This window comes from Rhinatrema bivittatum, unplaced genomic scaffold (assembly GCF_901001135.1).
Source record: "Rhinatrema bivittatum unplaced genomic scaffold, aRhiBiv1.1, whole genome shotgun sequence".
Taxonomy (NCBI): domain Eukaryota; kingdom Metazoa; phylum Chordata; class Amphibia; order Gymnophiona; family Rhinatrematidae; genus Rhinatrema; species Rhinatrema bivittatum.
Genome location: NW_021821124.1, coordinates 39,278 through 65,264, shown reverse-complemented (window position 1 = coordinate 65,264; position 25,987 = coordinate 39,278). Strand labels below are relative to the sequence as shown.

Genomic DNA, 25,987 nt, shown 5'->3' with positions numbered 1-25,987 from the left:
TTGTTTTTTTTTGTTTTGTTTTCAAAAAAGAAAATGCCTGAAAATTTTAGGGTGTTTTCATGAGACCATTTTTTGTCCATTCCATGTAGAACAACCTGAAAATGGTCTCATTCATCCAATTTAGTGCATTCATAATAAATGAATATACATCCCTAGTAAACGACGACCTGCTGTAACATGCTTGAGCTCTTTTGTTGGAAAAGTGTGAAACAAAGATAGTGATAACGATGAAGAGAAAAACAGGTTATGAGAAAAAAATGACAGAGAAAGACTGATCAAGAGTGGAAAAAAGCAGAGAGAAAAGGAAAAAGGGAAGAAGGAAAGAGGAGAGAGAAGAAAAAGGAAAAGAGTGCAGTCCCAAAAAACAAAACCCCCAAAAAACAACAGTTCCAAAGATGATCTTTAACCACTGATATTTACCTTTTCTATTTCTTCCAGAAAAGCATCAATATAATCCCTTTTCTGGGCTGGGTCCCAGCTCTCCTTGTGCTCTCTAATGATCTCCTTTATGAAACCAAAGAGATCATGTATGCATTGGATAAGCTTCTGATGAGGCCCAGGCACATGCCTTAGGCAGGGTACAAAGTTTAGAATCTAGGAAACAAAGGAAAAGATCCTAAATCTACAGCAAGTATAGAAGAGCTGGAAGCAAGAGCTACGGGGATATTAAAGAGGCATTCAGGCCGATACAGAATGGTGTGTTGGCCAAGCGCACCATTTACCACACGATTGGCCACGCATCTGTTACCCCTTATGCTGTAAGGGGTAATATTGCGTTGAAAACGTGCGACCAACCCCCCCAAAGACTAATAGCACTCATCACATGCAAATGAATGTTTATGAGCCTATTAATTAGTTGCCTGGGATATTGAAAGTAATGCCTGCCCAAGGACAGGAGATAAATTCTGAGCAACCTGGAAAAGTGCATAGAAAAACAAAATACTGCTTTTCTGTACACTGTCCGACTTAATATCCTAGATCCTTAAATTTGTTTCTTCTGACTTAATATCCTAGCGATATTAAGTCAGAAGAAACAAAAATTAAAAAAAAAAAAAAATCTGCCTGCCAGTCAGCAGGTTAGAAAAATGGATGCTCATTTTGACCGGCGTCCATTTTCCTAACCCGTGGCTGTCCGTAGGTTCGGAAACAGACACCGGTAAAATAGAGCGTTGGTTGTTGGGACCTGCTGTCAGCCACCTCTTTGCTAATAAGGAGGTGCTAGGGATGCGTTATTGACCCTAGCGCCTCCTTATTAGCGTGACAAGCAAGTTTGCTTACCGTAAACTGTGTTTTCCGTAGATAGTAGATGAATTAGCCATGCTGTCTAGGTACGTCTTCTGTGCCACTGGGTGGCAGAGCTCTAAGTCTCTCAAAGTCTTTCAGCCAGGAGCTCCCTCCTGTATCCTGACAGGATTACCTCAGTCTCCTCAGTCAGTATCAAAGCAAGTTAGGTATGCTAGAACTGTCCGGGGAGGCGGGCGGGTCAGCATGGCTAATTCATCTGCTATATACGCCGTTTACAATAAGCAAACTAGCTCTTTTCATGTAGATAAGCAGCTGAATTAGCCATGCTGTCTGGGAGTCCCCAGCTGACGTATTGAGCAAGCAAGGTACTTTACTTTTCTTTTTGCTCAATATGATGAACATAGCGGACAGTTCCCATGAAGGCTGTAATTATATGGAATCTGTGCTCTTCTGTAGGATAGTCCGCCCCACTAGAGCATCATTCACCATTTGTTTCTCTAAACAATAGTGGGATGTGAAGGTGTGAAGCGATGACCATGTCGCTGCTTTACAGATGTCAATGATAGGTACTTGATGTAGCGAGGCGAGTGAGGCTGCTATAGCATGCACCTGATGCGCCTTAGGGGTTTCAGATAAAGTTTGCGACCTTTGTTGATAACAAAACTGTACACAGTTTGATATCCATGTAGATAAAGTTCTTTTTCTCACTGGATGCCCTTGTGCGTTTGGATTGAATGAAAGAAATAATTGTGAAGGCATGCATTTTTTGTAATACGCTAGTACTCTTTTGCAATCCAAGGTGTGTTACTTCTTCTCATTAGTATGAGGTTTTGGATGGAATGTGGGTAAGGTGATGGTCTGGTTAATATGGAAACTGGAGATCACCTTTGACAGAAATTTAGGGTGAGTGCTCAGGGTCACCTTGTCATGGTGAAATTGCAGATAAGGAGGGTAGTGTACCAAAGCTTGTAACTCACTAACTCTCCTTGCGAAAGTTAAAGCACCTTCCATGAGAGGTAGCGAAGGTGACAAGTGTCCAAAGGGCGAAAACATCAGCTGTTCAAGAACAATATTAATGTCCCATGGTACCGGTGGTTTGCGTACAGGTGGACGGAGGTGTAATACTCCTTTCATAAATCGGGAAACTAAGGTATGACAAATAGGTTCTCCATCTAGAGGTGTGTGATAAGCAACTATAGCGCTTAAATGTACTCGTAGCGAGAAGGTAGCAAGACCCTTGCTGTAAAGCAGATGGAGATATGAGAGAAGCCGTTCAGGCGGGCAAGTTAATGGGTCAATACCCAATGATGTACATCAGGAAGTGTAGAGAGACCACTTTCTTTAGGAATCTGTCGACCAGGCAAACTTACCAGAGGACAACAATATGTCTTGAAGGATAGGAGAAATGCTTAAGCGTTGGTAAGCGAGCCTTTCAATCTCCATGCCGTGATGTGTTGGAAGGAGTGAAGAGGATGTAGTAGCATTCCCTTGTCCTGGGTGAGAAGGTGTGGATTGTCACCCGGGGAAATTGGGTTGTGGATTGATAGTCGCAGCAGGTAACTGGACCATGGCTGTCGTGGCCATGCTGGCACGATTAGGATCAGATCCGCTTGGTCCTCGATACATCTCTGGATTGTGCAAGAGATGAGTGGCATCAGAGGGCATGCATAGAGTAGGTCGTGTGACCAATCGATGAGAAAGGCATCTGGAACTAGTCTGAGAGGGCTCGGCTAAACTGACCAAAAGTTCTCCAGCTTTCTGTTCTCTGTTGCAAACAGATCGAATGCAGGGAGATCCCACATTGCAAAGTGTCTTGGAAGCTGACCATATGTCTTCAAGACATATGGTCAGCTTCCATTCATGTGGATGAAAAATTCTGCTGAGTTTGTCCGCTCTGGAATTGTGAATCCCTGGCAGATAAGTTGCCTATAGTGAGATGGATCTTTGGTGTGCCCACTCCAGTATTTGAACTGCCTCCTTGCAGAGCTTCCATGAACCTCCTTCTTTGTTTATATAGAACATGGTCACTTGGTTGTCTGTGTGCACCATGACTATCTTTCTTTGTAGGGAATTCTCGAAGGCTTGAAGGGCATTTTCCACCACTTTGAGCTCTAGAAGGTTGATATGTAGTGTACGTTTGTTCGAGATCAATAGACCTTGCGTTTGGAATGTTTCCAGATGAGCTCTCCATCCTCTGTGAGTATCACCTGATGTCGAAGGGGTCTCAGTAGGGAACCCATTGAAAGTGTTAGTGGGAGCAACCACCATCATAGGTCCCGCTTCATGCTGTTTGTCAAGGAAACGGGTGTGGACAATGGCTGTAGATATTGAGTCCATTGTAGTTGGCACATATGAAGGCATGTGTGTGGAACCACGTAAATGGCTGCCACCATATGTCCCAGAACAGTGAGGACTTGTCGAGCTGGTACTGTTGCACTATGAAGTAGAGTTGTAGACAGTGTGGAGAGAGCTAATGCTCTCGGGTGAGGTAGGAAAGCCTTGTCTTGGATCGTATTGATACAGGCTCCTATGAATTGTAAAGTTTGAGTGGGTTCCAGCTTAGACTTCTCGTAATTGATCAGAAGTCCTAGATTGTCTAGGCAAGAAATTGTTCATAGAAGATTCGTCCATAGTAGCACTGGATTGGATGCTACTAGGAGCCAATCGTCTAGATAGGGGAATATTTGCACCCCCTGTCGACGAAGGTGCGCCACCGCCACGCATTTGGTGAAAACCCTGGGGGCCGAAGCCAGGCCAAATGGAAGAACCTTGTACTGGAAATGATGGTTGTCCACCTGGAAACAAAGGTAACAGCAGGAACTGGGGAGCATCGGTATGTAGCATAAGCATCTTTCAAGTCCAGTGAGCACATCTAGTCCCCGGGTTGAAGAGATGAAAGAATGGACTTGAGAAGTCATTTTGAACTTCTCCTTGTGGAGGTGTTTGTTGAGGTAACGTAGGTCCAGAATTGGATGTAAACCTCCTGATTTCTTGAGAATTAGGAAATATTGGGAATAAAATCCCTGATGAAATCCCTGGGAAGGTAGCTCCTGGATGCAGTGATTCTGCAGGAGAACTTGGATTTCTTGTAGGATATGCTCCTTGTGAGTTATGAATGGTTTCTGAGGAACCCAGTGTGGAAGGGTTGGGAGGGATGAGAAATTGAGGGCATAGCTCTGCTGTATTATTGATAAGACCCATTGATCCGACGTAACGTGATTCCAGGCTGGAAGATATTTGGACAACCTTCCTCCGACAGGTGGTGATGGTGGCTTTATAATCTTTAAAAAACTCGACTGGGCCTTTGCGGGTTGAGGATCGGATTGCTGCCGTGGCTGTCTAGGATTTCTAGTACACTGGCGAGGTGGCTGCTGCTGCTAAGCCTGTTGCCTTGATAGCTGATTGTTCTGAGTCTTATAGTAGGTGTAAGGCTTAAAGGTCTTATAGGAAGACCTACGATTGGGAGTAGAGGCACAATATTGGCATCATGAAGTAGTTTGACGTTGCGGCGATGTTAAGGAAAGAACTACCGTTTTCTGCTCTTTGAGTTTTGTTACAGTATCAGTGAACTGATCTCCAAACAAATTTTCTGGATGACATGGTAAATTTGCCAACTTGTCATGGACATCATCCCTTATGGCACTAGATCGTAACCAGGCGTCTGGCTGCCAAGCCATTTGCTGAAGTCTTAGACGAAACATCAAAGCCATCGTAGATGGATCTCAGTAAATGATGCAAGCCTTCCTCAAGGTTATAGTATTGAGGAGGTAAGGAAGTGTCTGCAGAAGATTACTGAAGATGTGGTTGCAATGCCTGCAGATTCTCGAAGAGATATTGTGTTATGTAAAACTGATGGTTTTGAATGCGGACATTGACCATTGCAGAGGAATATGACGACTTTGCGAAGTCATCTAATGTCTTATTATCTTTAGTCGGCAGCGTGTTGGAATGAATTCTGGATTTTCGAGTCTTTTGCATTGCCGACTCAACTAATCACTGACTGGTGTGGAAGCTGAACAGTAGTATAGAAAGGAGAATCTTTCATTCTGTATTTGAGGTCAATTTTGTGAGATGTTGGAGGAACTGTCAAGGGAGTATCCCAAGATTTCTCCATTAAAGCTGTCAAAGCCATGTGTTATGGAAGGGCCACTGGCTCAGCTGGCACGTCCAAAATCTTTAGGATACCTAGCATGTCTTTTACGAGGATCCGGTATCCTCTTGGTCTGTATGTTAAGTAATTGACAAACCTTTTCTATGAACTGAGAATAGGTAAGGTCCTCTGATGGTGAAGAAGGCTCCGGAGGTATTTCATCTTGGTCAGACGGGTAGCCAGTTGATGAATTGGAAGAGGAATCCTCCAAGTGAGACGCTGGGGAGGTTGAGACGTCCCGTGACACCGCAGGAACCTTTGTTGGTTTTACCGGATCTGCTTGTAGTATGGAAGGAAGCAGTTGTGGTAGTAAATTAGATTTCTCTATTGACTGCAGAAATTGAGTCAGAAGAGTAGTAATCTGAGAAATAGCTTGATTTGCAAACCCTGACAGACTGATCTGGTAAGGGTCTTATAACGGGTGGAAGAAATGGTGGAAGTAGATCCTCTTGTGAAGGAGAATCATCAGCACCCTTGGAGTCAATGGAAATGTGAGACAGTGTCCCAGGTGACAGCGGGGACTCGTCTGAAATAGGAAGTGGAGATGTGGGTTGACGAGAACTCATCTCCAGTGTTGGTGAAGCCTCTCTACATCTTTTGTGTCCTGAGTGATGCTTCTTAGGGAGTTTGTGTCAAATGCGTTGATGCAGCGTCGAATGCATCGAGTAAAGGTGTCTGCATCGGTAACTTAGCACTTTCCTGCATCGATGTGTCGATCTGTTCCTGGTGCATCGGTGCTTCGAAGCTTGGGCTCGAAGCCGGATCCAATGCATCAATCTCGACGCCCGCATCGGTGAAGCATGCGGCTGTGATGCCACCAACGCATACCCCATGCTCGGAGCCGATTTTCGGCTGGCGCTTAACGGTCAATGACCTGACCTGGGGGGCTCGATGGAAGAGGCCCTCTGCTTCAAGGGGGTCTGCTTCTTTAGTGTTGGAGCTGGAACCGATCGGACAGAGACTTCTGAAGAGGCATAAGAGCCCGAAGTCCTAGATCTCAGCTCATTATGTTCTCTCTGACCCCGGTCTTGAGGGGACATTCTCCTGTAATTTTCACAAGTCGTCTGGTTGTGGGTCCCGAGGCAGAAGTGGCAAGAGATGTGGCTATCTGTCGCCGACATTAACTTGCCACAGAATTTGAATCCTGGACGAGGCATGTCAGTCGTGGATCCTGTAGTAGTTTTACCTGTGTGTTTTTTAACTTTTAAACTTGAAGACTTTTTTCCTCACAGAATAGAAACTCTCTGGAGAAAGAGTTCCGCGTGCCTAACGGTCGCGTGGAAAAATACTGACTGAGGAGACTGACGTAATCCTGTCAGGATACAGGAGGGAGCATCTGGCTGAAAGACTTTGAGAGACTTAGAGAGCTCTGCCACCTAGTGGCACGGAAGACGTACCCAGACAGCATGGCTAATTCAGCTACTTATCTAAAATAGAGAATCACGCACCCAGGAGTGGTGCCTGGGCAATCAACACAGAGTGCCGGCTCTCCTGCATTTTTTACTGTACCAGCCAGATTGTTGACTCTGGGGATGGGGAAATACCTACTGTACCTGAATAATCTGCTTTTAAGTGCCTGAAAGGCAGAATATTAAACCAAATAAAATACAATGGAAAAAAAATCCTGAAATTAGACAATCAAAAAATCATCATAACAAAACAATATTTAAAATACACCACCATAATTAAATATAAACACAAATATACAATTGTTCTCATGCTGCCTGCTTGCTGAAACTCTGAAGCTGCCTGTTCAATTTTTAATAATTAAGGATAATTTCCCTAAACAACTATGTCTTTATACTTTTCCTAAATGTCATATAACTCTTTTGGAAGTGGACTTCATCTGGAAGAGAATTCCATAATTTAGGGGCCCACTCAGAAATCCAAACTAAGCATGTTTCTGATGTCCCTAGAATTACCAAAAACTTCTTTTGTGACCATGACCAGCATATTCTCCCTTCAGTTTCTCAACTCAAAAGTGCACATGTATGATGTACCATTTTATCAAAATTGATACCTGACACATTACTTGGCAATGCTGTGCATGTGTACATCATTTTTCAAGCACCATATGATAAAAATGTGTCCGTAATATTTTGTGAAGTATATCAAAAGTGCTCATGGGAGTTAGCAAAAGCAAGTTTGCTTACCCTAAATGGTGTTTTCCGTAGATAACAGGGTGAATTAACCATACTGCCTGGGGAACATCCTCCAGTCCTCTAGGTGGCGGAGCTCCTCAAAGCCCATGTGTGACCTCTCGCCTGCGGTTCCCAGCCTGCCTCAGTCTGTTATCCAAGCTTGAACTCTCTGGTTAGGAGACTGTCTGGGGAGGCGGGTGGGTTAGCATGCCTAATTCACCCTGCTATCTACAGAAAACACCATAAGCAAACTTGCTTTTTTCCCCACAGATAAGCAGGCTGAATTAGCCATACTGCCTGGGAGTCCCCAGCTGGAAGGTTGAGCCACCACATGGTCTCTGAAAGTGGTGCATAGTCCATTCTGATTGTTGTAGAAGGGGTGTTCAACCTGGTACACTGCTGCAAACAGTCTCTTTAGTTGTTCCTGCCAGAAGGATGGCTCGGCCCACCAGTGTCTGCCACCACCTGCTAATTGAGAAAAAAAGTGTGACGTGAAGGTATACAGGGATGACCATGTGGCGGCTTTGCATATATCCTGGATGGGTACCTCACTTGGTGGGCGATTGAGGCCGCCATCGCTGACTTGGTGTGCTTTTGGTGAGGCAGACAAGGTTTCTGCTCTTCTGTCATAACAGAACAAGATTCTTTGGGAGATCCCAAGATGATAGGGTTCTCTTGGAGACAGAGAGTCCAGGAGCATTTGGGTTGAAGGAAACAGAGTTGAGAAGCCCTGGACTCCGAATGTGTACGTTGCTTGTGATTGAATTGCAAACGTGCCTTAGCCTGTGTGAAACCGTTTTTCTGCTTCAGATCTTTGCGACTTTGGGAAGAAGGTTGGTAAGATGATTGTCTGGTTAAGGTGGAATGCTGATACCACCTTAGGAAGGAAGGATGGGTGACTTCTTAATGTCATTTTTCTCATGACAGAACTCCAGGTATGGTGAAGAGTGAACCAACACTTGCAGCTCACTAACCCTCCTTGCTGAGGTAAGAGCAACGAGAAAGAGGACTTTCCAGGAGAGATACCTTATGTGACTGCTGTCCATAGGTTTGAAGGACAGTAGTATTAACTGTTCTAGCACTAGGTTGAGATCCCATGGAACTGGCGACTTTTGGATTGGTGGGCACAACCGAAGAATGCCTTTCATGAATCTAGAGACGAGCAGATGGCACGACATCCCGCTCATGTTGAGACCCGTCCAGAAGCGAATACCGGACAGAGCGGGTCTCACTCTTACAGTTCTGATGTGGCCCAGGTGACCGCGGTACACCCACCTGGGCCACATCAGATGCTGTTGCCAGTCCCGCCTGATACAGGGAGTGAAGGTACTCCAGCAGATGTTCCGGAGGGCAGGAGAAGGGATTTACTCCATGCTCTCCGCACCACTTCGAGTATCTGATCCACTTGGCTTGGTAGTTTTTCCTGGAGGACACCAATACATCTTAAATTGGAAACGGCAGATCCAGGTATGTTAATACTGTAATCTCAATCTCCACGTTATCAGATGGAGGGAAAAGCACAGGGATCCTCTTCCTCCTAGTAGCGGGTCCCGAGTGTGTCCCAGGGGCTCTGTCTGCCTGCTGGATAGATGGGCTAGGTGGGTGTACCGCGGTCACCTGGGCCACATCAGAACTGTAAGAGTGAGACCCGCTCTGTCCGGTATTCGCTTCTGGACGGGTCTCAACATGAGCGGGATGGGAATTAAGACACATCGCCGTCCTTCCATATATAAGATGAGGGACATGTCCTGTATTAGATGGTCTTTGCTGGGGTAGCCGGAATGGGTCGCAAGCACTGACCTGATGATTCCTTTGGCGCCGCTGAATTTGACTGTTCTTGAGCTGTTCGAGGTGCCTGCAATCAGCGTAGGGTACATCCCCTGGAGATCCCTCCCCGTGTTCATGGTCTTTGTCCATGACAGGGGGGATGGGTCTAGGGCAACCCATCATCGGTTGATAGGACAAGGAAGCAGTTGTATTTCCCCTTTTCTGAGATGGGCCTTAAATGCAGCTAAGAAGTTGATGAAGACACCCAGACACAGCACCTGTCCAAGTGGAAATACCTTGTAATGGAAGTAGTGTCCATTGAGCTGGAAGTGGGGGCACTGCCCAGAGGTACGGTAGATGGAAGAACTGGTATGCACCTCCTTTGGGTGTCACGCACTTCTCCGGACGTTGGGTTATGAAGGGGATAGAGTGTATTCTGATGAAGGTCCTTTTGACCCTCCCCTTGTGAGGGAATCTGTTGGGCATCTGCAGCCCCCAGATGAGGTAAATTCCTCCAGACGTCTTGGTCATAAGAAAAAATGGGAAATGAGATCCCTGATCCTGCAAGGAGATGGGAAGCCGACAGATGCAGTTCTGGTAAAGTGGTCTGAGGATGTTTTCCTTGATGATAGTTATTACCTTCCAGAGATGGTAAAAATGGGAGAGTCTTCCTCCCACTATTAGTGGTGGAGATGGTTGGAGTGCTCCTAACTGATGGGTCTTTGGGCTCTCGCAGCTGAGGCAGGCTGGGAGCCACAGGGGAGAGGTCACACAGAGCACAGTTGTGTGCTTTGAGGAGCTCCGCCACCTAGGGGACCGGAGGATGCTCCCCAGGCAGTATGGCTAATTCAGCCTGCTTATCTGTGGGAAAATACACAGTGCATGCTGCATTGCATTATGCAATTTTTAAATTTGAGCTAGCAAAGTTATATAGTACCTTTGGATGAGTAAAGATCATTTGGTCCATCCAATCTCTTCAGTTGTCCCACCTACACTACTCTAAGCTCTCGTTATTTGTTTATTTTATATTCCATCTTTTTTCAAACAAACAATGGCCACAAGGCAAATGACAAAGTTAATTACAACTGCAGTTGTATCAATTTGCAATCATTATAGGATTAATGATCACAAAGGGGACAGCCATAAAGAGCAGAGGTATGAGACAGTTTATTGTGGTTGTTTGGAATGTAGCAGAGCACATCTTGTGAATTGGTCTGATAGGTGTGTTAAAGAGTAATAGTAGAATAGGGATGGGCATAGATACCGTGTTTCCCCGATAGTAAGACACCCCTGATAGTAAGACGTAGTGGGAATTTTAGGGGGGTCGGCTAATGTAAGACATCCCCCGAAAGTAAGACGTAGTAAAAAAATTATTTTTAAATACCTGTCGGAGGGCCGCGTGGGTCCAGGCGGCTGGCGGCGGGAGCCGGGTGGTCGCGTGTTACCGTAAATCTAGGCCGCGGGCGGGTGGGCGCTTGTTCCAGGCGGCGGCGGCGGGGGGGGGGCGGGTGGACGCGCGTTAGTTCGAGACGGCCGGCGGGCGGCGGGTGGTCGCGTGTTAAATCTAGGCCGGGTCGCACAGGCGCGCATTCACTCACTGCCGGTGGGGCAGCCCCCACCGGCAGTGAATGAATGCGACCCCTGCGATTCGATGCTCAAGGCAGTCACGTGCCGTGACGTCACGGCATGTGACTGCCTTGAGCATCGAATCGCAGGGGTCGCACAGGCGCGCATTCATTCACTGCCGGTGGGGGCTGCCCCACCGGCAGTGAGTGAATGCGCGCCTGTGCGACCCGGCCTAGATTTAACACGCGACCACCCGCCGCCCGCCTCGAACTAACGCGCGTCCACCCGCCCCCCCCCCCCCCCCCCCCGCCGCCGCCGCCGCCTGGAACAAGCGCCCACCCGCCCGCGGCCTAGATTTAACACGCGACCACCCGCCGCCCGCCGGCCGTCTCGAACTAACGCGCGTCCACCCGCCGCCTGGAACAAGCGCCCACCCGCCCGCGGCCTAGATTTAACGCGCGTCCACCCGCCGCCGCCGCCTGGAACAAGCGCCCACCCGCCCGCGGCCTAGATTTACGGTAACACGCGACCACCCGGCTCCCGCCGCCAGCCGCCTGGACCCACGCGGCCCTCCGACAGGTATTTAAAAAATTCGACTGTTTTTCCAATATAAGACATACCCTGAAAGTAAGACATAGTGGGACTTTTGGGGGTAAAAAGAAAGTAAGACGCTGTCTTATATTCGGGGAAACACGGTAGGAACATAATGCAGGCACTAGAACAGAGGGAGAAGGGATGTTAAATAAAGACTTTAGAATATGAATCCTTCCTTGCCATCACTCTATGTGCTAATAAGATCTCATAGATGTCAGACATACAAAGATTCCAAAATACCACCAAACATTCCCCAGTATACATTTAATACTTATTAAAAGCATATATGTGGGACCTTCATGAGCATAGCTTGTGGACAAGCTGTATTACCCCTCAAGTCCACTTTTACTTTACTTTTATCAAAAGAACTTTTAAACTTTTTATATATTGTTTTCTTATTTTTCCTAAAACCAGTCACAGTCCATGAAGGTTCCTACCCAGGTCGCATACAGATCTTGTTTAAACACATTCACCGGAGCATAAGGTCAAACACACTTATCTTCAATCTCCACTCACAACCATACAAAGATGACAGTCTGCAGGAACTCGAGCAATCCTGTCCTGGAGGACCCCCAGCCAGTCTGGCTTTCAGGATATCCACAATGAATATGCATGAGATAAATTTGCATGCACTGTCTCCACAGCATGCAAATTTTATTGTGTACATATTTATTATGGATCTCATGAAAACCAGACTGGCTGACAAGTTTGGGAACCACTGCTCTAGAGCATAGCCAAGTTGTCCTGCCTCCCATACTATGCAGCCTTTCACCTCCCCTCAAGAGCATACCAGTCCCTACTGCACTCCCCTCCCCCCCAATCCGAATGACCTTGTTATATTTCTCTGGGAGCCTGACGCCATCATACAGCTCCTCAAAGTAACTTGGCTTTTCAGACTTCTTGACTGGGCCTTCTACCATTTTGGGTAGATGGTCATATGCGTTATCATTCCTATGTAACCCTGGCCTACTTACCACATGAAAAGATAAATAGGAGTTCTTACCTCATGGGAGAAGGAGGGAGAAGGAATAAAATATTTCCAAGTCCCTCCAGTGAAAAAGGACACATGGATTGCAGAACTCCAGCTATTGTTTTCTCTCTAAACACACGGCAGACTGGATTTGTGGCTCGAAAAGACAAATACTTTGACTGAAGAAATGTATAGCAATGAAAACAGTTACACATATAATCCAGGAGCTCTTCTTGGCTCCTATAGATATAAGGCAGGATGATTTTACAGTTGATCACCACAATTAGTACAACTTATCCACATGAATTTTACTCACTGAGCAGCTGGTGGACAAACACAATGCTGGCACCAGTGTGTCCTATTGACACATCTGAGCGGGTCAGAAGTAATAAATGAGGGGATAGCTTTCTCTACTCCTTACTCAGACAAGGAGGAAAATGCATGAACTCTCAGCTCCAAGAAACTTCTAGGTTTCTCCTCCTCTCACTGCAGGGGAACCTGGGACATTGAAAATATTTTTCCTTATCACAGTTACGTACTCCTTACTCAATTCTTCATGTCTCCTTGATAATCACTTTCTTTTTGGCTTTATCAAATCTTGACTTGCTTCAGGCTTGGAACTATCCTGTCTTCGGACTCCATTTGCTCATATCTCAGGACATCTTCTCTTGGGAATCCCTAACAAATCACTTTTTCACTCTGTTCTGCAAGAGAAATGTCTGCAATCTCTCTACCAGCAGAAAAACAATCAGTACACACTGAAGGGGTGGTATTGTATTTTTCCACTCTGGGTATAAAAGAGTGATGATACCTCTATTAAGAGGGCAACAGGGCCTTACCCCTAAACCAAAACCCAGGCCTCACTCTCTTTCTCCCCTTCCTATTTACCAAGTATGCTTGAAATCTGTTATAGTTCTGTTAGTAGGGGATTCCAGGCATCCACAGCCATCATAGTAAAGTAGTAATTCCTCATATTCCTCAAAGATTCCCTCCCTCAAATTTATTTTTGCTACAGAAGTTGGATGAGCTGTTCTGTCCAAGAGCCAATGTACCTCCTCTCCTGAACCCCATGGATCCAGAGGTGTCTATTCCAACCAGACAGCTTTTGGGGTGTGCACAGGTTGCTATACTCAGTGCCGCTGCCACTGTGCCCTCCCTCCTGCATTCTTACATAGGATGTCTGCAAGCAGGAGGAAACAGGCTTCTATCTGTGATGGCAGGTAAAGGATCAGCCTGCAAGGAGGAGGAGGAGAGACAAGAAAGAGGGGGGATGCTTCTGGGCAGGAAAGGAGAGAGAAAGGAAGATGAAACTAGGGAGAGAGGGATGTTGGGCACTTTAGGCAGGGAGAAAGAGCAGGGCAGAGGGGATACCGATGCTAGACAGGGTGATGGAAATATTGGGAGTGAGAGATAGGTATACTGTGCCAGAGCCACTGCCGGAGGAGGAAGTCCTGTGCCCAAGCTACCACCAGGTGGGGATAGGGGACACAAATTTCAGTTGTCGCACATAGTACCAGTTAGTCTAGAGCTGGTCCTGGATGAAACCAGATTCCAGAGCAAAGGGTTCATTCACTTTGAATACAGCTACATTATTCTTCGTTTTCACTGCTTATTAGGTGAGAGTCATTTTATGGTCAAAGAGACAATTACTTTGGTCAACAGAAAAAAAAAACCTAAAAACAGTGCGATTTATCAATCAATTGCCTTTCTATTGAACAAGAAATAAAGTGTATTTTGCTGACTGATCACAGCTGTAAGGCCTATAGTACCTTGGACCATGTTCCTGTTCCTAACTCCATGTTTTCATTGAGGAGATACAGCAGCTTCTGTAACTTCTGACCATCATACTGAAAGTGATCCCCAAATGTCATGGAGGCTATCACTTTGCTGACAGAGTCATGTAGTAGGTAACGTGCATCAAAGGGCTGACCTGAAGATACATAGTCCAAGAATAAATAGGATAAGGTGCTATCAAAATCCATTAATTACAACACTACTGGACTTGGATTCTCAGAGAGAGTCTGAATCAGGTCCAATTGTTTACCTCCCATCGCATCCTATTACAATTTGAAACAAAAATTCATTTACATATATTGTGAACATTCTATGAATACACTACTCAAAATGAGTTACAAGATCAATCATAAAATATTGTTATAAAATAAGACAAAATAAGCATAGTGCATGTAATGCCCCCCCCCACCAAGCAAAGACATGTGGCGACTCCCTGGTCGGCCACTAGATGGCCCTAGATCCCTGACCATTAGAAATCTACAGCTTAGTAGAAGGGACACCATTCTTATACAGCCCCTCCTCTTGAGGCTGGCTGTGATTTGAGATCTCAATCTACTTGGGATGTGGGGGCCAGGCCAGGAGCAGGTGTGGCCATTTTGATTAAGCAAAGGAGTGAGGAGCTATTTTTGGTTTCCCTTGTGTGAGTGAGGCCTATTCACCTCACTCTGAATATTTTTAATCGCTGAGGAGTTTCCAAGTAATGCACACCCTGCTTATGAAGACCTGCCTTCTTTTAGACAGACTGTATTGAGATTTTTAGCTATTATTGTGAGTGACTGGTGTGATCCCTGCACCCTTTTGGGTAAGGACAGTGCCCCCGATCCAGAGGTCAGGGAGCTGAAGATCTATGAGCCACCCTTCTAATCCAGAGAAGGAGCAAGATCAGTGACAGCATCACCCCAGCCAGAGAGACTTTGGCAGTGAAAAAGGTTCCCCCCCTTTTTTTTTTGTTTGTGAGGGCATTTTGCTCCACCCCTCCTCACAGGGAAGCTGGACTGGTGTAGCCAGTTTCCTGTTTTTATCAGATTTTCCCCTCAGACATCACATGCATCAGGAGTTCAGGAAGAAGGAGTAAGATCCGGGGACCCTCAACAGGGTCTCCACCCCAAGGGACCAGGACACAGGCGCTGGGTGCAAGAGACTAAACTCTGAACTCAGGTAGGATTTCTCCAGGATACAGGGGATTCTCAACAAGTGGGATTTCCCTAGCCACTGGGACAGTTTATGCACTGAAAGAAGTGGTAAACTCCATCCCAGGAACCTGAGACACAGGGCGCATGCCCAGAGAATGAGAAACACCTGTAAGAAACAGCTGTAATCTCACATATTTGGATTGATTTTTGGACACTGATATTACTTTTGATAATCAGTAAATTTAATTTGAACACCCACAATTGTGTCCAGCCTGTCTGTCCCTACAGCAAGCACCATAGAATAGAAAGATAAATATTGAAATACTCTCACTCACACCACCACCTGGGCCAAAAAGGTTAAGCTTTTCCCTCATAGAAAGAACCTACACCTGGGGACTGGTCAGAACTGGGGAGGTGGTAAAAGAAGATAGCCTAAGAGAAATTCTTGTGTGTCTTCTGGAAACCGGATAATCCATGAAGAAAGGGTTACAGGCAGATAACCAGGACTGGTTTAAACTAGTGTCATCGAGCAACCTTAAACTTAGTCTATGTACGTCTTTTCCCTAGGATTAAAAAGATGGTTGAATGGATCTGCACAGGACACACTGAGCCACTCGGTCTCCACTTTCACAAGGATATTATCTGCTGATAATGTGTGAAAGTAGGTTGTATTCTTGGCAAACCTAAGGAGATGAAAAGGATAGGTTTTCCTGGCTCTCATTCCATCCTGAGAGCTGGCAGGGAATTTTTCTATACCAAGAAACATGGCTAAAGCAAGAAGTTACCAATTCAGCCTAGAACATATGAGCCACAAAGCCAGTGAAAGGAAAGGATTCTCTATGCTGGTAATTGATTAAAAGCTGCTGGCTGAGACACTTCTAGTCACTTCCATAATTTCGCTTTTAGTTTTAGAAATTGATTGAAATACCGAGCAGATGCATTGCTTGAGACTCTGGTTAAACCCTTTGAACCCATTGTCCCTGAATTCAGGGACGGCCTAATATCAATATCACCTGTTATCCCGGTAAACTGGTATAATCACATACTGATTTATTCTGTTCCCATGTAATACCGGTACAGGAGTCCTATGGGCAGCAAAGATTACTAATATTACAAATAGCACCATTGACAAAAATTATTGGTTTTCCTGAGGAGCTTAGGGTTGACGGGTTTATCGCCATAGGAACCTAGGGTTCAAAGGGTTAATGGAATCTGCATCAGTCACCCTTTTGGACACTGAAAGGACTTTTTTTTTTTTTTAATCACCTTTTCCTTCTCATCTTCAAACCCAACTTCCAACATGGAATGTGGGAGTGGTTCTCTGTGAAACTTCTCCCTGGCTAGAGGACTGGCAGGGCACCTTCCCTCTGGGCTTTATCCTCAGCACCGCTCTTTGATCAGAAGGGTCTGCCACGATAGTGACAGCGACCTTCCCTCCCTCCACAGACCTGACTGCACCCACCTCCATGGGGCTCCTAGACAGACGGGGGATCGGAACCTGGATCTCTCTGCACCACTGCGCATGGTTTATAGATACTTTTTAATACAAAATCACGTTAACATGGATCCACGGTCCCAGGGACCACATCTCCCAGAGAAACCTGGAATGTCTGGATTCACCTTCTTTAGCCTCGAACATGGAGCATAAATATTTAGCTTCCTCCATGACTCTCTCTTCCAGCGTCTTCTTCCCCAGTCCGAAGTCCCGTAGCGTAGACATCGAGAACCTCCTCAGATCCTTCCAAGCATGACCATATTTCATCATCACCAATCCTGTGTAATTTAAACAGAGAACATAACAAGCAGGGGTGCAAAAACATTTAGAAATCTTGGCTGCCAATCTATAGTTTTAGGAGGCTAGAAACGAATATTTTTCCTTCTAATGTAATTTTAGATTTTAGAGTTTGCTTTCTAGTTGTTGATTTTTTTTTTTTAATTTTACTCTTTTTGTCAGTTTTACTTGAGGGGTTTGTTTTTCTGCCCCTTTTCCTCACTATCATGCTTCCCCATCCCCCCAGCCTTTTTCCTCTCTCAGCTTCTCATATTGTACCCCATTCCAGTCTCCCAGCCCCCAGTGTAATATCTGTGTAACCTGATGACAGGGCTGCCTTGTACCATAGTAGCATCTCCTCTGTACATCCGGCAACAGGAGCTGCACACCAGGCCCCAACCATTGAATTTTGTTTGATCGCTAAATGGAAAACTGCAGAGAGGATGAGTTGCCTTCCTGTAGCACCGCAATGGGTTTAGTTCACCAGAATTTGCTAACTGGGACCAGAAATCTTCTGGGACGCCCAAGGGAAGACTTAGCACAAACTCAATGTCCATACTGTTTAGCTTGGCTCCAAAAAAATTTGAATTTATTGTAAAGTCCACATAGAACAATATTGACAGCTATAATCCTCCAATGCAGGTCTCAATAGCAAAAATGGAGGAACACACAATTAAATTGACGCAGAGTCAGTTATAGTCTTAACGGCTCAAAACTCCCTTTCTCCAAAGAGTTACAGATCAGTTGTTAAATCCTTTTTAATGCCAGGGTTCCAGACCAATAGCATTCCAGCATAAAGCTAAAATACAAAGTCTTCAACTTCTCTGCCGTAGGCCACCCCAGGTAGAAGAGTTCTTCTCTTCCTTGAAGAAAGTTTAACTTCTGGATGGCACAACAGTGGTCTAGAACATTTAACATTCAAACAAATTGTCTCCTCTAGGTATCCTGTGCTAGGAGCCCAACACCTCAATTCCTTCTCTTCCACTCGCTCTCCTCTGCTTCTTCTCAGTGCTGGTGGGAGTACTTTTATGCCCTTTTCTCAAACACATCTCCTTTGGGGGAATGCCACCTCCCACTATCACCCGATACTAGCTGCAACTTTAGGGATCCTTTCCAAACCCCTCCTACACATGAAAGACCTTGTACAGCACATTGGACACAGAACTCTCTATCCTTTTAGTGAACCTTCCAAAGAGCAGGAACTCCCCTGAAATCTTTTATAGTGACCCAGTGTTATGGAAGTCTCAGTTTAGTGGACCCTTGGGCTGACCTGCAGGAGACTGGGAAAGATGGTCAATGTCTCTAGTATGTGGCAGGCCGGGAGGCAGATGATCAGGCAGGACGTAGATGCTCTTCACCCTGGAAGCTGGAACTCCCCCGGAAGAAACCCATAGGAGCCCAACTGCTGGGACTTAGGCGGCTTCACCCTTGGAAGCCGAAGCCCCCCCAGGAGGAGCCCGTAGGGGCCCGACCGCTGGGACTTAGGCGGGTTGTTGATCAGGACTGGGAACTGGAACCAAACTAAGACAGTAGACCAATATTGTAACGGGACTTGGGTTCTGGAACCAGGCAGGAACTGTAGCAGGACTCGGGTACTGGAACCAGGCAGGAACTGTAGCAGGCAAGCAGGAACCAAGCAGGTAAGCAGGAACGGAGCGAATAGCAAGGCAGGTCACTCCGGGGCACAATGCAACAGGGAACCGGGAGGTAAACCCGTTGCAAGGCCAAGACAGAGTCCGTGGCCAGCCCATCAAGGCCGCGGCGTCTGACGTCAGGAATTGGGCGGAGTCACCACTGGCGGGAAAAGGCCCAGAAAAGCGCCCAAGTGGCGCGCGCGCCCAGAAGCAGGGCGTCCATGGGAAGCTTCATGGCGGCGTGGCCCCCGCGGGGACGCCGCCAGACAGGCCGCAAACCGCAGGTCCAGGAGCACGGAGATAAGGGTCTGGTCGTGGCGCTCGCGGCCAGAACCGCAACACCCAGGATTACAGAACCATCAGATCTTAATCCACCATTTACAAGAATGTGGCATCTGACACAATCTTAGCCTAGTTCTGCTCTTATCTCAGTGCTAACAATAGATCTGAATTGGCTCATCTGCTTCATTATGGCATAATATTAATACTCGTGTACCTCAGGGTTCTTCACTCTCCACCACTTTATTCAATATATATGCGGCTCCCATATAAAACTACTTTCCTGTCTGGGTGTTCGCTGATGACAGCCAGTGCCTTTTTCCCAGTTTCCTCCACTTGGTCAGAATTAGCCCAGACGGATTTTCTATGTTTGTCATCAGTTAAAGCATAGTTGACTCACAATAAACAGCCTGAATTTGGATAAAACAGATTAGGATTTTGGAAAGTATCCCATCATTAAATATGCCATAACTTTATGGTTGAGGATCAGATTCCTTTAGTCCCTCAAGTGCAAAAAAACCCCCAAAACACCTCACTGTCATTGTTTCAAGTCTTTTTATGCAACCACAAGCTAATGCTATGACAAAAGCAACCTTTTTCAAAAATCAAACTTCGTAAGTATCTCAGACCCCTTTTAGAGGCAAATCACTTCAGGACAGTACTCCATGCCTTAACACTTACTGGGGCTTGGATTACTACAATGCATTATAGCGCAGAATCCCTGTTTCAAAACTAAGACCACTACAGATTGCTCAGAATAGCGCAGCTTGTACGCTAATAGGCCTCACTATGCGGCAATATATTACATCAGTATTATGTAATCTTCACTAGTTTTCAATTTGCTGACATGTAAAATACAAAGTCACCACCATAATTCATAAGTTACTTGAAAACCACAAACTGACAGATTAGCACTCTATTAAAAATATATGTCCCATCTAGAGTCCTGCACTCATCTCAAATTAGACTTCTTGTTGTATATTTACTGAAATCTGCATGTCTCTCTGAAATGAAGGAACATCTTTTCAGTCACCTGTGTTACCCTGTGGAACTCCCTACCAGAATCCCTTAGGATTACCTCTTACACAAAAAAGTTTTAAGAAACTATTAAAAATTCATTTTTTTTTCAGCTGATTGGATTCTTAACCAATCTTAATCTGTCCAGTCCACTACCTTACATCATGCTTTTAGACCATAAGAACATAAGAAATTGCCATGCTGGATCAGACCAAGGGTCCATCAAGTTCAGCATCCTGTTTCCAACAGTGGCCAAACCACAAGAACCTGGCAAGTGCCCAAACACTAAGAAGATCCCATGCTACTGATACCAGTAATAATAGAGGCCATTCCCTAAGTCAATGGACTTCGCCTCCAAGAACTTATCCAAACTTTTTTTAAACCCAGCTACACTAACTGCACTAACCACAACCTCTGGCAATTGTGCGTTGAGTGAAAAAGAATTTTCTCCGATTAGCCTTAAATGTCCTACTTATTAACCTCATGGAGTGCCGCCCCCTAGTCCTTTTATTATCCAAAAGTGTAAATAACAGATTCACATCTACTTGTTTAAGACCTCTCATGATTTTAAAGACCTCTATCATATCCCCCTTCAGCCGTCTCTTATTCAAGCTGAACAGCCCTAACCTCTTCAGCCTTTCCTCTTAGGAGAGCAGTTCCATCCACTTTATCATTTTGGTCGCCCTTCTCTGTACCTTCTGCAGTGCAACTATATCTTTTTTGAGATGCAGTGACCAGAACTTTACACGGTATTCAAGGTGTGGCCTCACCATGGAGTGATACAGAGGCATTGAGACATTTTCTGTTTTATTCACCATTCCCTTCCTAATAATTCCTAACATTGTTTGCTTTTTTGACTGCTGCAGCACACTGAGCTGACGATTTCAATGCATTATCCAGTATGATGCCCAGATCTTTTTCCTGGGTAGTAGCTCCTAATATGGAACCTAACATCGTATAACTACAGCAAGGGTTATTTTTCCCTATATGCAGCACCTTGCACTTGTCCACAATAAATTCCATTCTGCCATTTGGATGCCCAAATTTCCAGTCTCACAAGGTCCTCCTGCAATATTTCACAATCCACTTGTGATTTAACTACTCTGAATAATTTTGTATCTGCAAATTTGATACCCTCACTCGTCTCATTCTTTTCCAGATCATTTATATATATATTGAAATGCACCGGTCCAAGTACAGATCCCTGAGGCACTCCTGTTTACCCTTTTCCACTGAGAAAATTGACCATTTAATCCTACTCTCTGTTTCCTGTCTTTTAATCAGTTTGTAATCCACGAAAGGATATCGCCTCCTATCCCATGACTTTTTAGTTTACTTAGAAGCCTCTCATGAGGGACTTTGTCAAATGCCTTCTGAAAATCTAAATACACTATATCTACTTGCAGTGAATGTATTTTTATGTCTGTTGAGGTATGCATTTTATCTTGATCTGTTTTAGTCACTATTTATTATATATATTTTATTGTAAACCGCTTGAATCTTTGACTAGGTGGTATAATAACTATTTTAAACAAGTAAATGTCTACCTGGATAATAACTGTTTATGGACTTTCCCTTTAGAAATTTGTCTAACTTTCATTTGGACTCCACTATGTTTGTTATGCTCAGGCTTGTGGACCCTTGGGCCGACGGGAGGATGGAATACCTTGGGGGGAAGACCCGAAGGTTCTCCAGTCGGGTGGCGAGGCAGGAACCGAAGATGTGACTGGTGGACCCTCGACACTGTAGGCAGGCGTGATGGTGGAAGCGGCCGAAGAGTCGTGACGTCAAGGAATGGAAGTGTGTCTTCACCACTGGAGGTCCGCGGTCCCCCCGGGAGGAGACTGTAGGGACCCGGACTGCTGGGACTTGGGTGGACCTTTGAGAGATCAAGCAGCTAACGTACCGTGCAAGGGCTGACTGGAGCTTCACCCCTGGAAGCCCGCGGTTCCCCCAGGAGGAGCCCGTAGGGCCCTGGGCCGCTGGGACTTAGGTGGGCCTTTGGAGGCGATGATCAGAAGGAAGTCCGAGGTCGAGAGCCAGAGGGTCGTCGCTCACCAGTCCGGGGTCACGCACCAAAGGATCACCACTTGCCAGTCCGAAGTCAATACCAGGAATCACCGTTAGCCAGTCCGAGGTCAATACCAGGAATCACCGCTGGCCGATCCGAAGTCAGAAACCAGGATACCAAGAACTGGAACAAGGAATCAAGACACTGGAACTCACCGAAGCAAGCAAACTCAGACAGTGCTCACAGGAGACGTTGCCAAGTCAAGGAATGGTCAGAGGAAGTCTCCTTTTATACTTCCTCTGACCCTGTGGATAGAAATCAGCTGTATCCAATTAAAGGGACGAGGTCCCTTTAAGTCTAGTGAAGAGGCGCAGCCTCGCACCTAAGGATGGCGGTGGCCATCTTGAATCCGGGCCGCGGAGGAGAGCAGTGGCAGCCGCGAGGGAGGAGCAGGGATGGCTCTGGTCCCGGCGGCCAGCCCGGAGACTCGCGTCGCCGCATGGAGGTGCCGGGCCCGGCGTAGGGCAGTCGGCCCCGCCGTGGTCGGTGGACGAGGTAGGGGACCGCGCCCGTGGACGGCCACGGAACACAACAATGTTAGTTGCTTTGACCACGTCCTCTGGCAACAGATTCCATAACTTGATTATGCGCTGAGTGAAAAAATGCTTCTTACAATTGGTTTTAAATCTTCTGGTTGTTAGAAGAACCTTCAGGTCTTCCTAGTGCTGTTTGAAAGGGCAAAAAAACATTTCTGATTTACCCGTTCCACCCAACTCATGATTTTATAAGTCTCAATCATATCCTCTCTCAGTTGTTTCTTTTTCAAGCTGAAGAGCCCTAATCTGTTTAGCCTTTCTCCATAAGGGAGGTTTTCCATCCCCTTTATCATTTTTGTTGCCCTTCACTGTACCTTTTCCATGTCTGCTATGTCTTTTTTGAGATGGGGAGACAAGAAGTGCACACAATACTCAAGGTGTGGTTGCACCATGGATGTATACAAAGGCATTATGATTTTCTCAGTTGTGTTCTTTATCCCTTTCCAAATAATTCCTAACATTCTATTTGCCTTTTGACCGCTGCCACACAGGCCAAAGATTTCTAGGTATTGTCCACAAGGAATCAGAAGTCCTTTCCCTGGGTGGTGACTCCTAACACAACCCAGCATTGTGTACCTGTAGTTGGCATTATTTTTCCCTATGTGCATTACTTTGCACTTGTCCACAGTAAATTGCATCTACCATTTAGCACCTCAGTATCCTAGTCTCAAGGCTCTTCTGCAGTTCAATAATCCGCTGCCATTTTAACAACACAAAACAATTTTGTGTCATCTGCAAATGTTGTCACTTCACTCATTGCTTTCTCCAGATCATTTCTGAATATGCCAAACAGCATAGGTCCCAATACAGACCTCTGGGACATGCCACTTTCTCCATTTGGAAAACTATTTAATCCTACCCTGTGTTTGTTGTCTTTTATCCATCCAGTTCCCAATCCACAACAGGACACTGCCTACAATCCTACGATCTTCCAATTTCAGGAAGAGTCTCATGAGGCACTTTGTCAAATGCCTTTTGAAAATACATATACATACACTTTATCAAACTGCTCACCTTTGTCCGCATATTTCTTTACATTCTCAAAAAAATCTAGTAATTTGTTAAGACAAGATTTACCTTTGTAAAAACCACGTTGGCTCTTCCCCAATAAACCATGTTTATGTGGTCAGTAATTTTGCTTTTAAGAATAGCTTTGACCATTTTGCCTGGCAGGGACATCAGACTCACTGTGTTATGGAGTCTCAGTTTAATGAACCCTTGGGCCGACCTGCAGGAGACTGGGAAAGATATTCAAAGTCTCTGGGGCACCACAGGCCAGGAGGCAGATGTTCAGGCTGGACGTAGAGGAGCAATTCACCCAAGTGGCGTGCGCCTAGAAGCAGGGCGTCCATGGGAGGCTTCGCAGCGGCACGGCCCTCGCGGGAACGCCGAACCAGCCGCGAACTAGGCCACGAGAAGCGGGAACAGGTCCAGGAACACGGAGGTAAGGGACTGGTTGCGGTACTCGCGGCCAGAACAGTAACACACTAGGCTATAGTTTCCTGGATCACCCCTTGACCCCTTTTTAAAAACTGGCATCACAATGGCCACCCTCCAGTCTTCTGGTTCCATGCTTGTTTTAAATGACAGGTTGCTAATCACTAGAAACAGATGTGAAATTTCATTTTTTTAGCTTCTTCATTTTCTGCTTGCTAATACTGCACCACACCGTCTGATAACTGGATTCCAGATAATCGTCCACTACAACATCAGAAATACTGTTCCCATTGGTAAGCACCAGGTCCAGTATTGCCCCCACCCATATGGGTTCCATTACCAGTTGGCAGAACAGTTCTCCTGGCAAATAACCCAGGACATCCCTGTTTCTAGAAGATACTGCAGCTGGGATGTCCCAAACACCACCAAACAGATTGAAATCCCCTAGCAACAGCACCTCCCCTTTCACAGCAATTTTGTGGAAACCCTCCATTCAATCTATTTATATATGCTCCATTCCCTCTTTCCAGAGTAAACCACAGTGTCTCCTCCTTACCTTGTAAGCCCTGCAATTCTGTTGCTTTAATATTTTATATCTAGCGCCATTTCTCCTCCCTTCCTTCCTACTCGGTCCCTTCTGAATAGATTGCAGTCCACTATAACTATGTCCCCAGTCATGTTTTCGATGTACCACATTTCCGTGACAACCAATACATCCAAGTCAGCCTCTTCCATGACTGCCTATAGATCTAGGATTTTATTTCCCATACTATGAGCCTTAGTGTACAGAGATTTCCAGATGTTGTCCTTTTTCACATTTTTATAAGAGTGTTTAATGTTTTACTTACCTGAGGACTTTCACTTACTTTAGGGCTTTCTTTGCCTATCGCCAATGATCCTTAATTGAAATTACAGGGTTCAGAATGGTTAATATGGGCAATTATGAGGTTCTGGTACAGTTCTGTATTATCCCTGCTCACAGCATGCAGGGATGCTGCCCTGACTCTATTGGCCAGTGCCCTGCAGAGAACAAGTGGAGCAGCAAAAAGCTACTCTGCCCCCTAAAACCAGACTCCTCTCCTGTCATTTCCCAGGGGCTGACGCAGAAAAAGATGCCGGTATTGAATACCATTAAGTACAGTCAGAAAAAAAGGCCCTGCATGAGTCCCACAAATTTTTACTTCTGCTGGGTAGGCCTGACTTATTATCTTGCATGCGGCATTAAAGGAAATGGCATTATGTAAGAAATGCTGGCAGGGGCAGATTGGCCAATCAGAGGATCGGGCTTCCCCCGGTGGGCCGGTCGCTCCCATCACATGATTTTTTTTTTTTAAACTTCCCGGCCAAAGACAAGAAGAGGGTCTGCTGGCACTGCAGCCCGAAGAGAAACCTGTGGGCAGGGCCGGTGGAAGCACTAGGCCAGGGCCTGGGGCGCCACGAGCAGTGGTATCCCGAGGGGAGCCAATGCCCCCGGGTGCAGGGAGGCTCATGCGGTGCAGCATCAGGCAGATGGGCAGGGCCGTGGTGAGGCTCACATCACCACGGCCCGAAGAAAAGATCACGTTTAAACGCGCTGATGCTCCTCCTCCTTCCTGCCCGTGCGGCCCCGGAAGTAAACGTTGCACGAAGCCGCGTGGGCAGGAAGGAGGAAGAGCATCAGTGCGTGCAGAAGAGGAGCAGCGCGGCCCGAGAAGAGGAAGAGGCCCGGTAGCAGGACCGCTGCAGAGCCCATCCTGCGGTGATCCGCGAAGAGGAGGCCCAGAGGTGAGAGAGGCTGAGGGCCCATAGAGTGTGTGTATAAGATGAGCTGAGAGATTGTGTGTGGGAGTGAGGACCTGAATGTTTGCAGAGACAGCATGTGAGAGCCTCTGTGTGTGTATGA

The 25,987-nt window shown here is 46.1% G+C and overlaps 1 protein-coding gene across 1 annotated transcript in view; it reads right to left on the bottom strand.

The window, feature by feature from the left end:
- LOC115082474 (cytochrome P450 2D17-like) overlaps positions 1-25,987 on the bottom strand; it is a 59,542-nt gene that overhangs the window by 11,320 nt on the left and 22,235 nt on the right. Inside the window, exons 3-5 of the mRNA XM_029586699.1 lie at positions 16,981-17,133; positions 14,203-14,363; positions 421-594 (exon numbers count right to left, since the gene is read on the bottom strand). Coding sequence (XP_029442559.1) covers positions 421-594; positions 14,203-14,363; positions 16,981-17,133 — 488 coding nt within the window. The remainder of the gene's footprint in view (positions 1-420; positions 595-14,202; positions 14,364-16,980; positions 17,134-25,987) is intronic.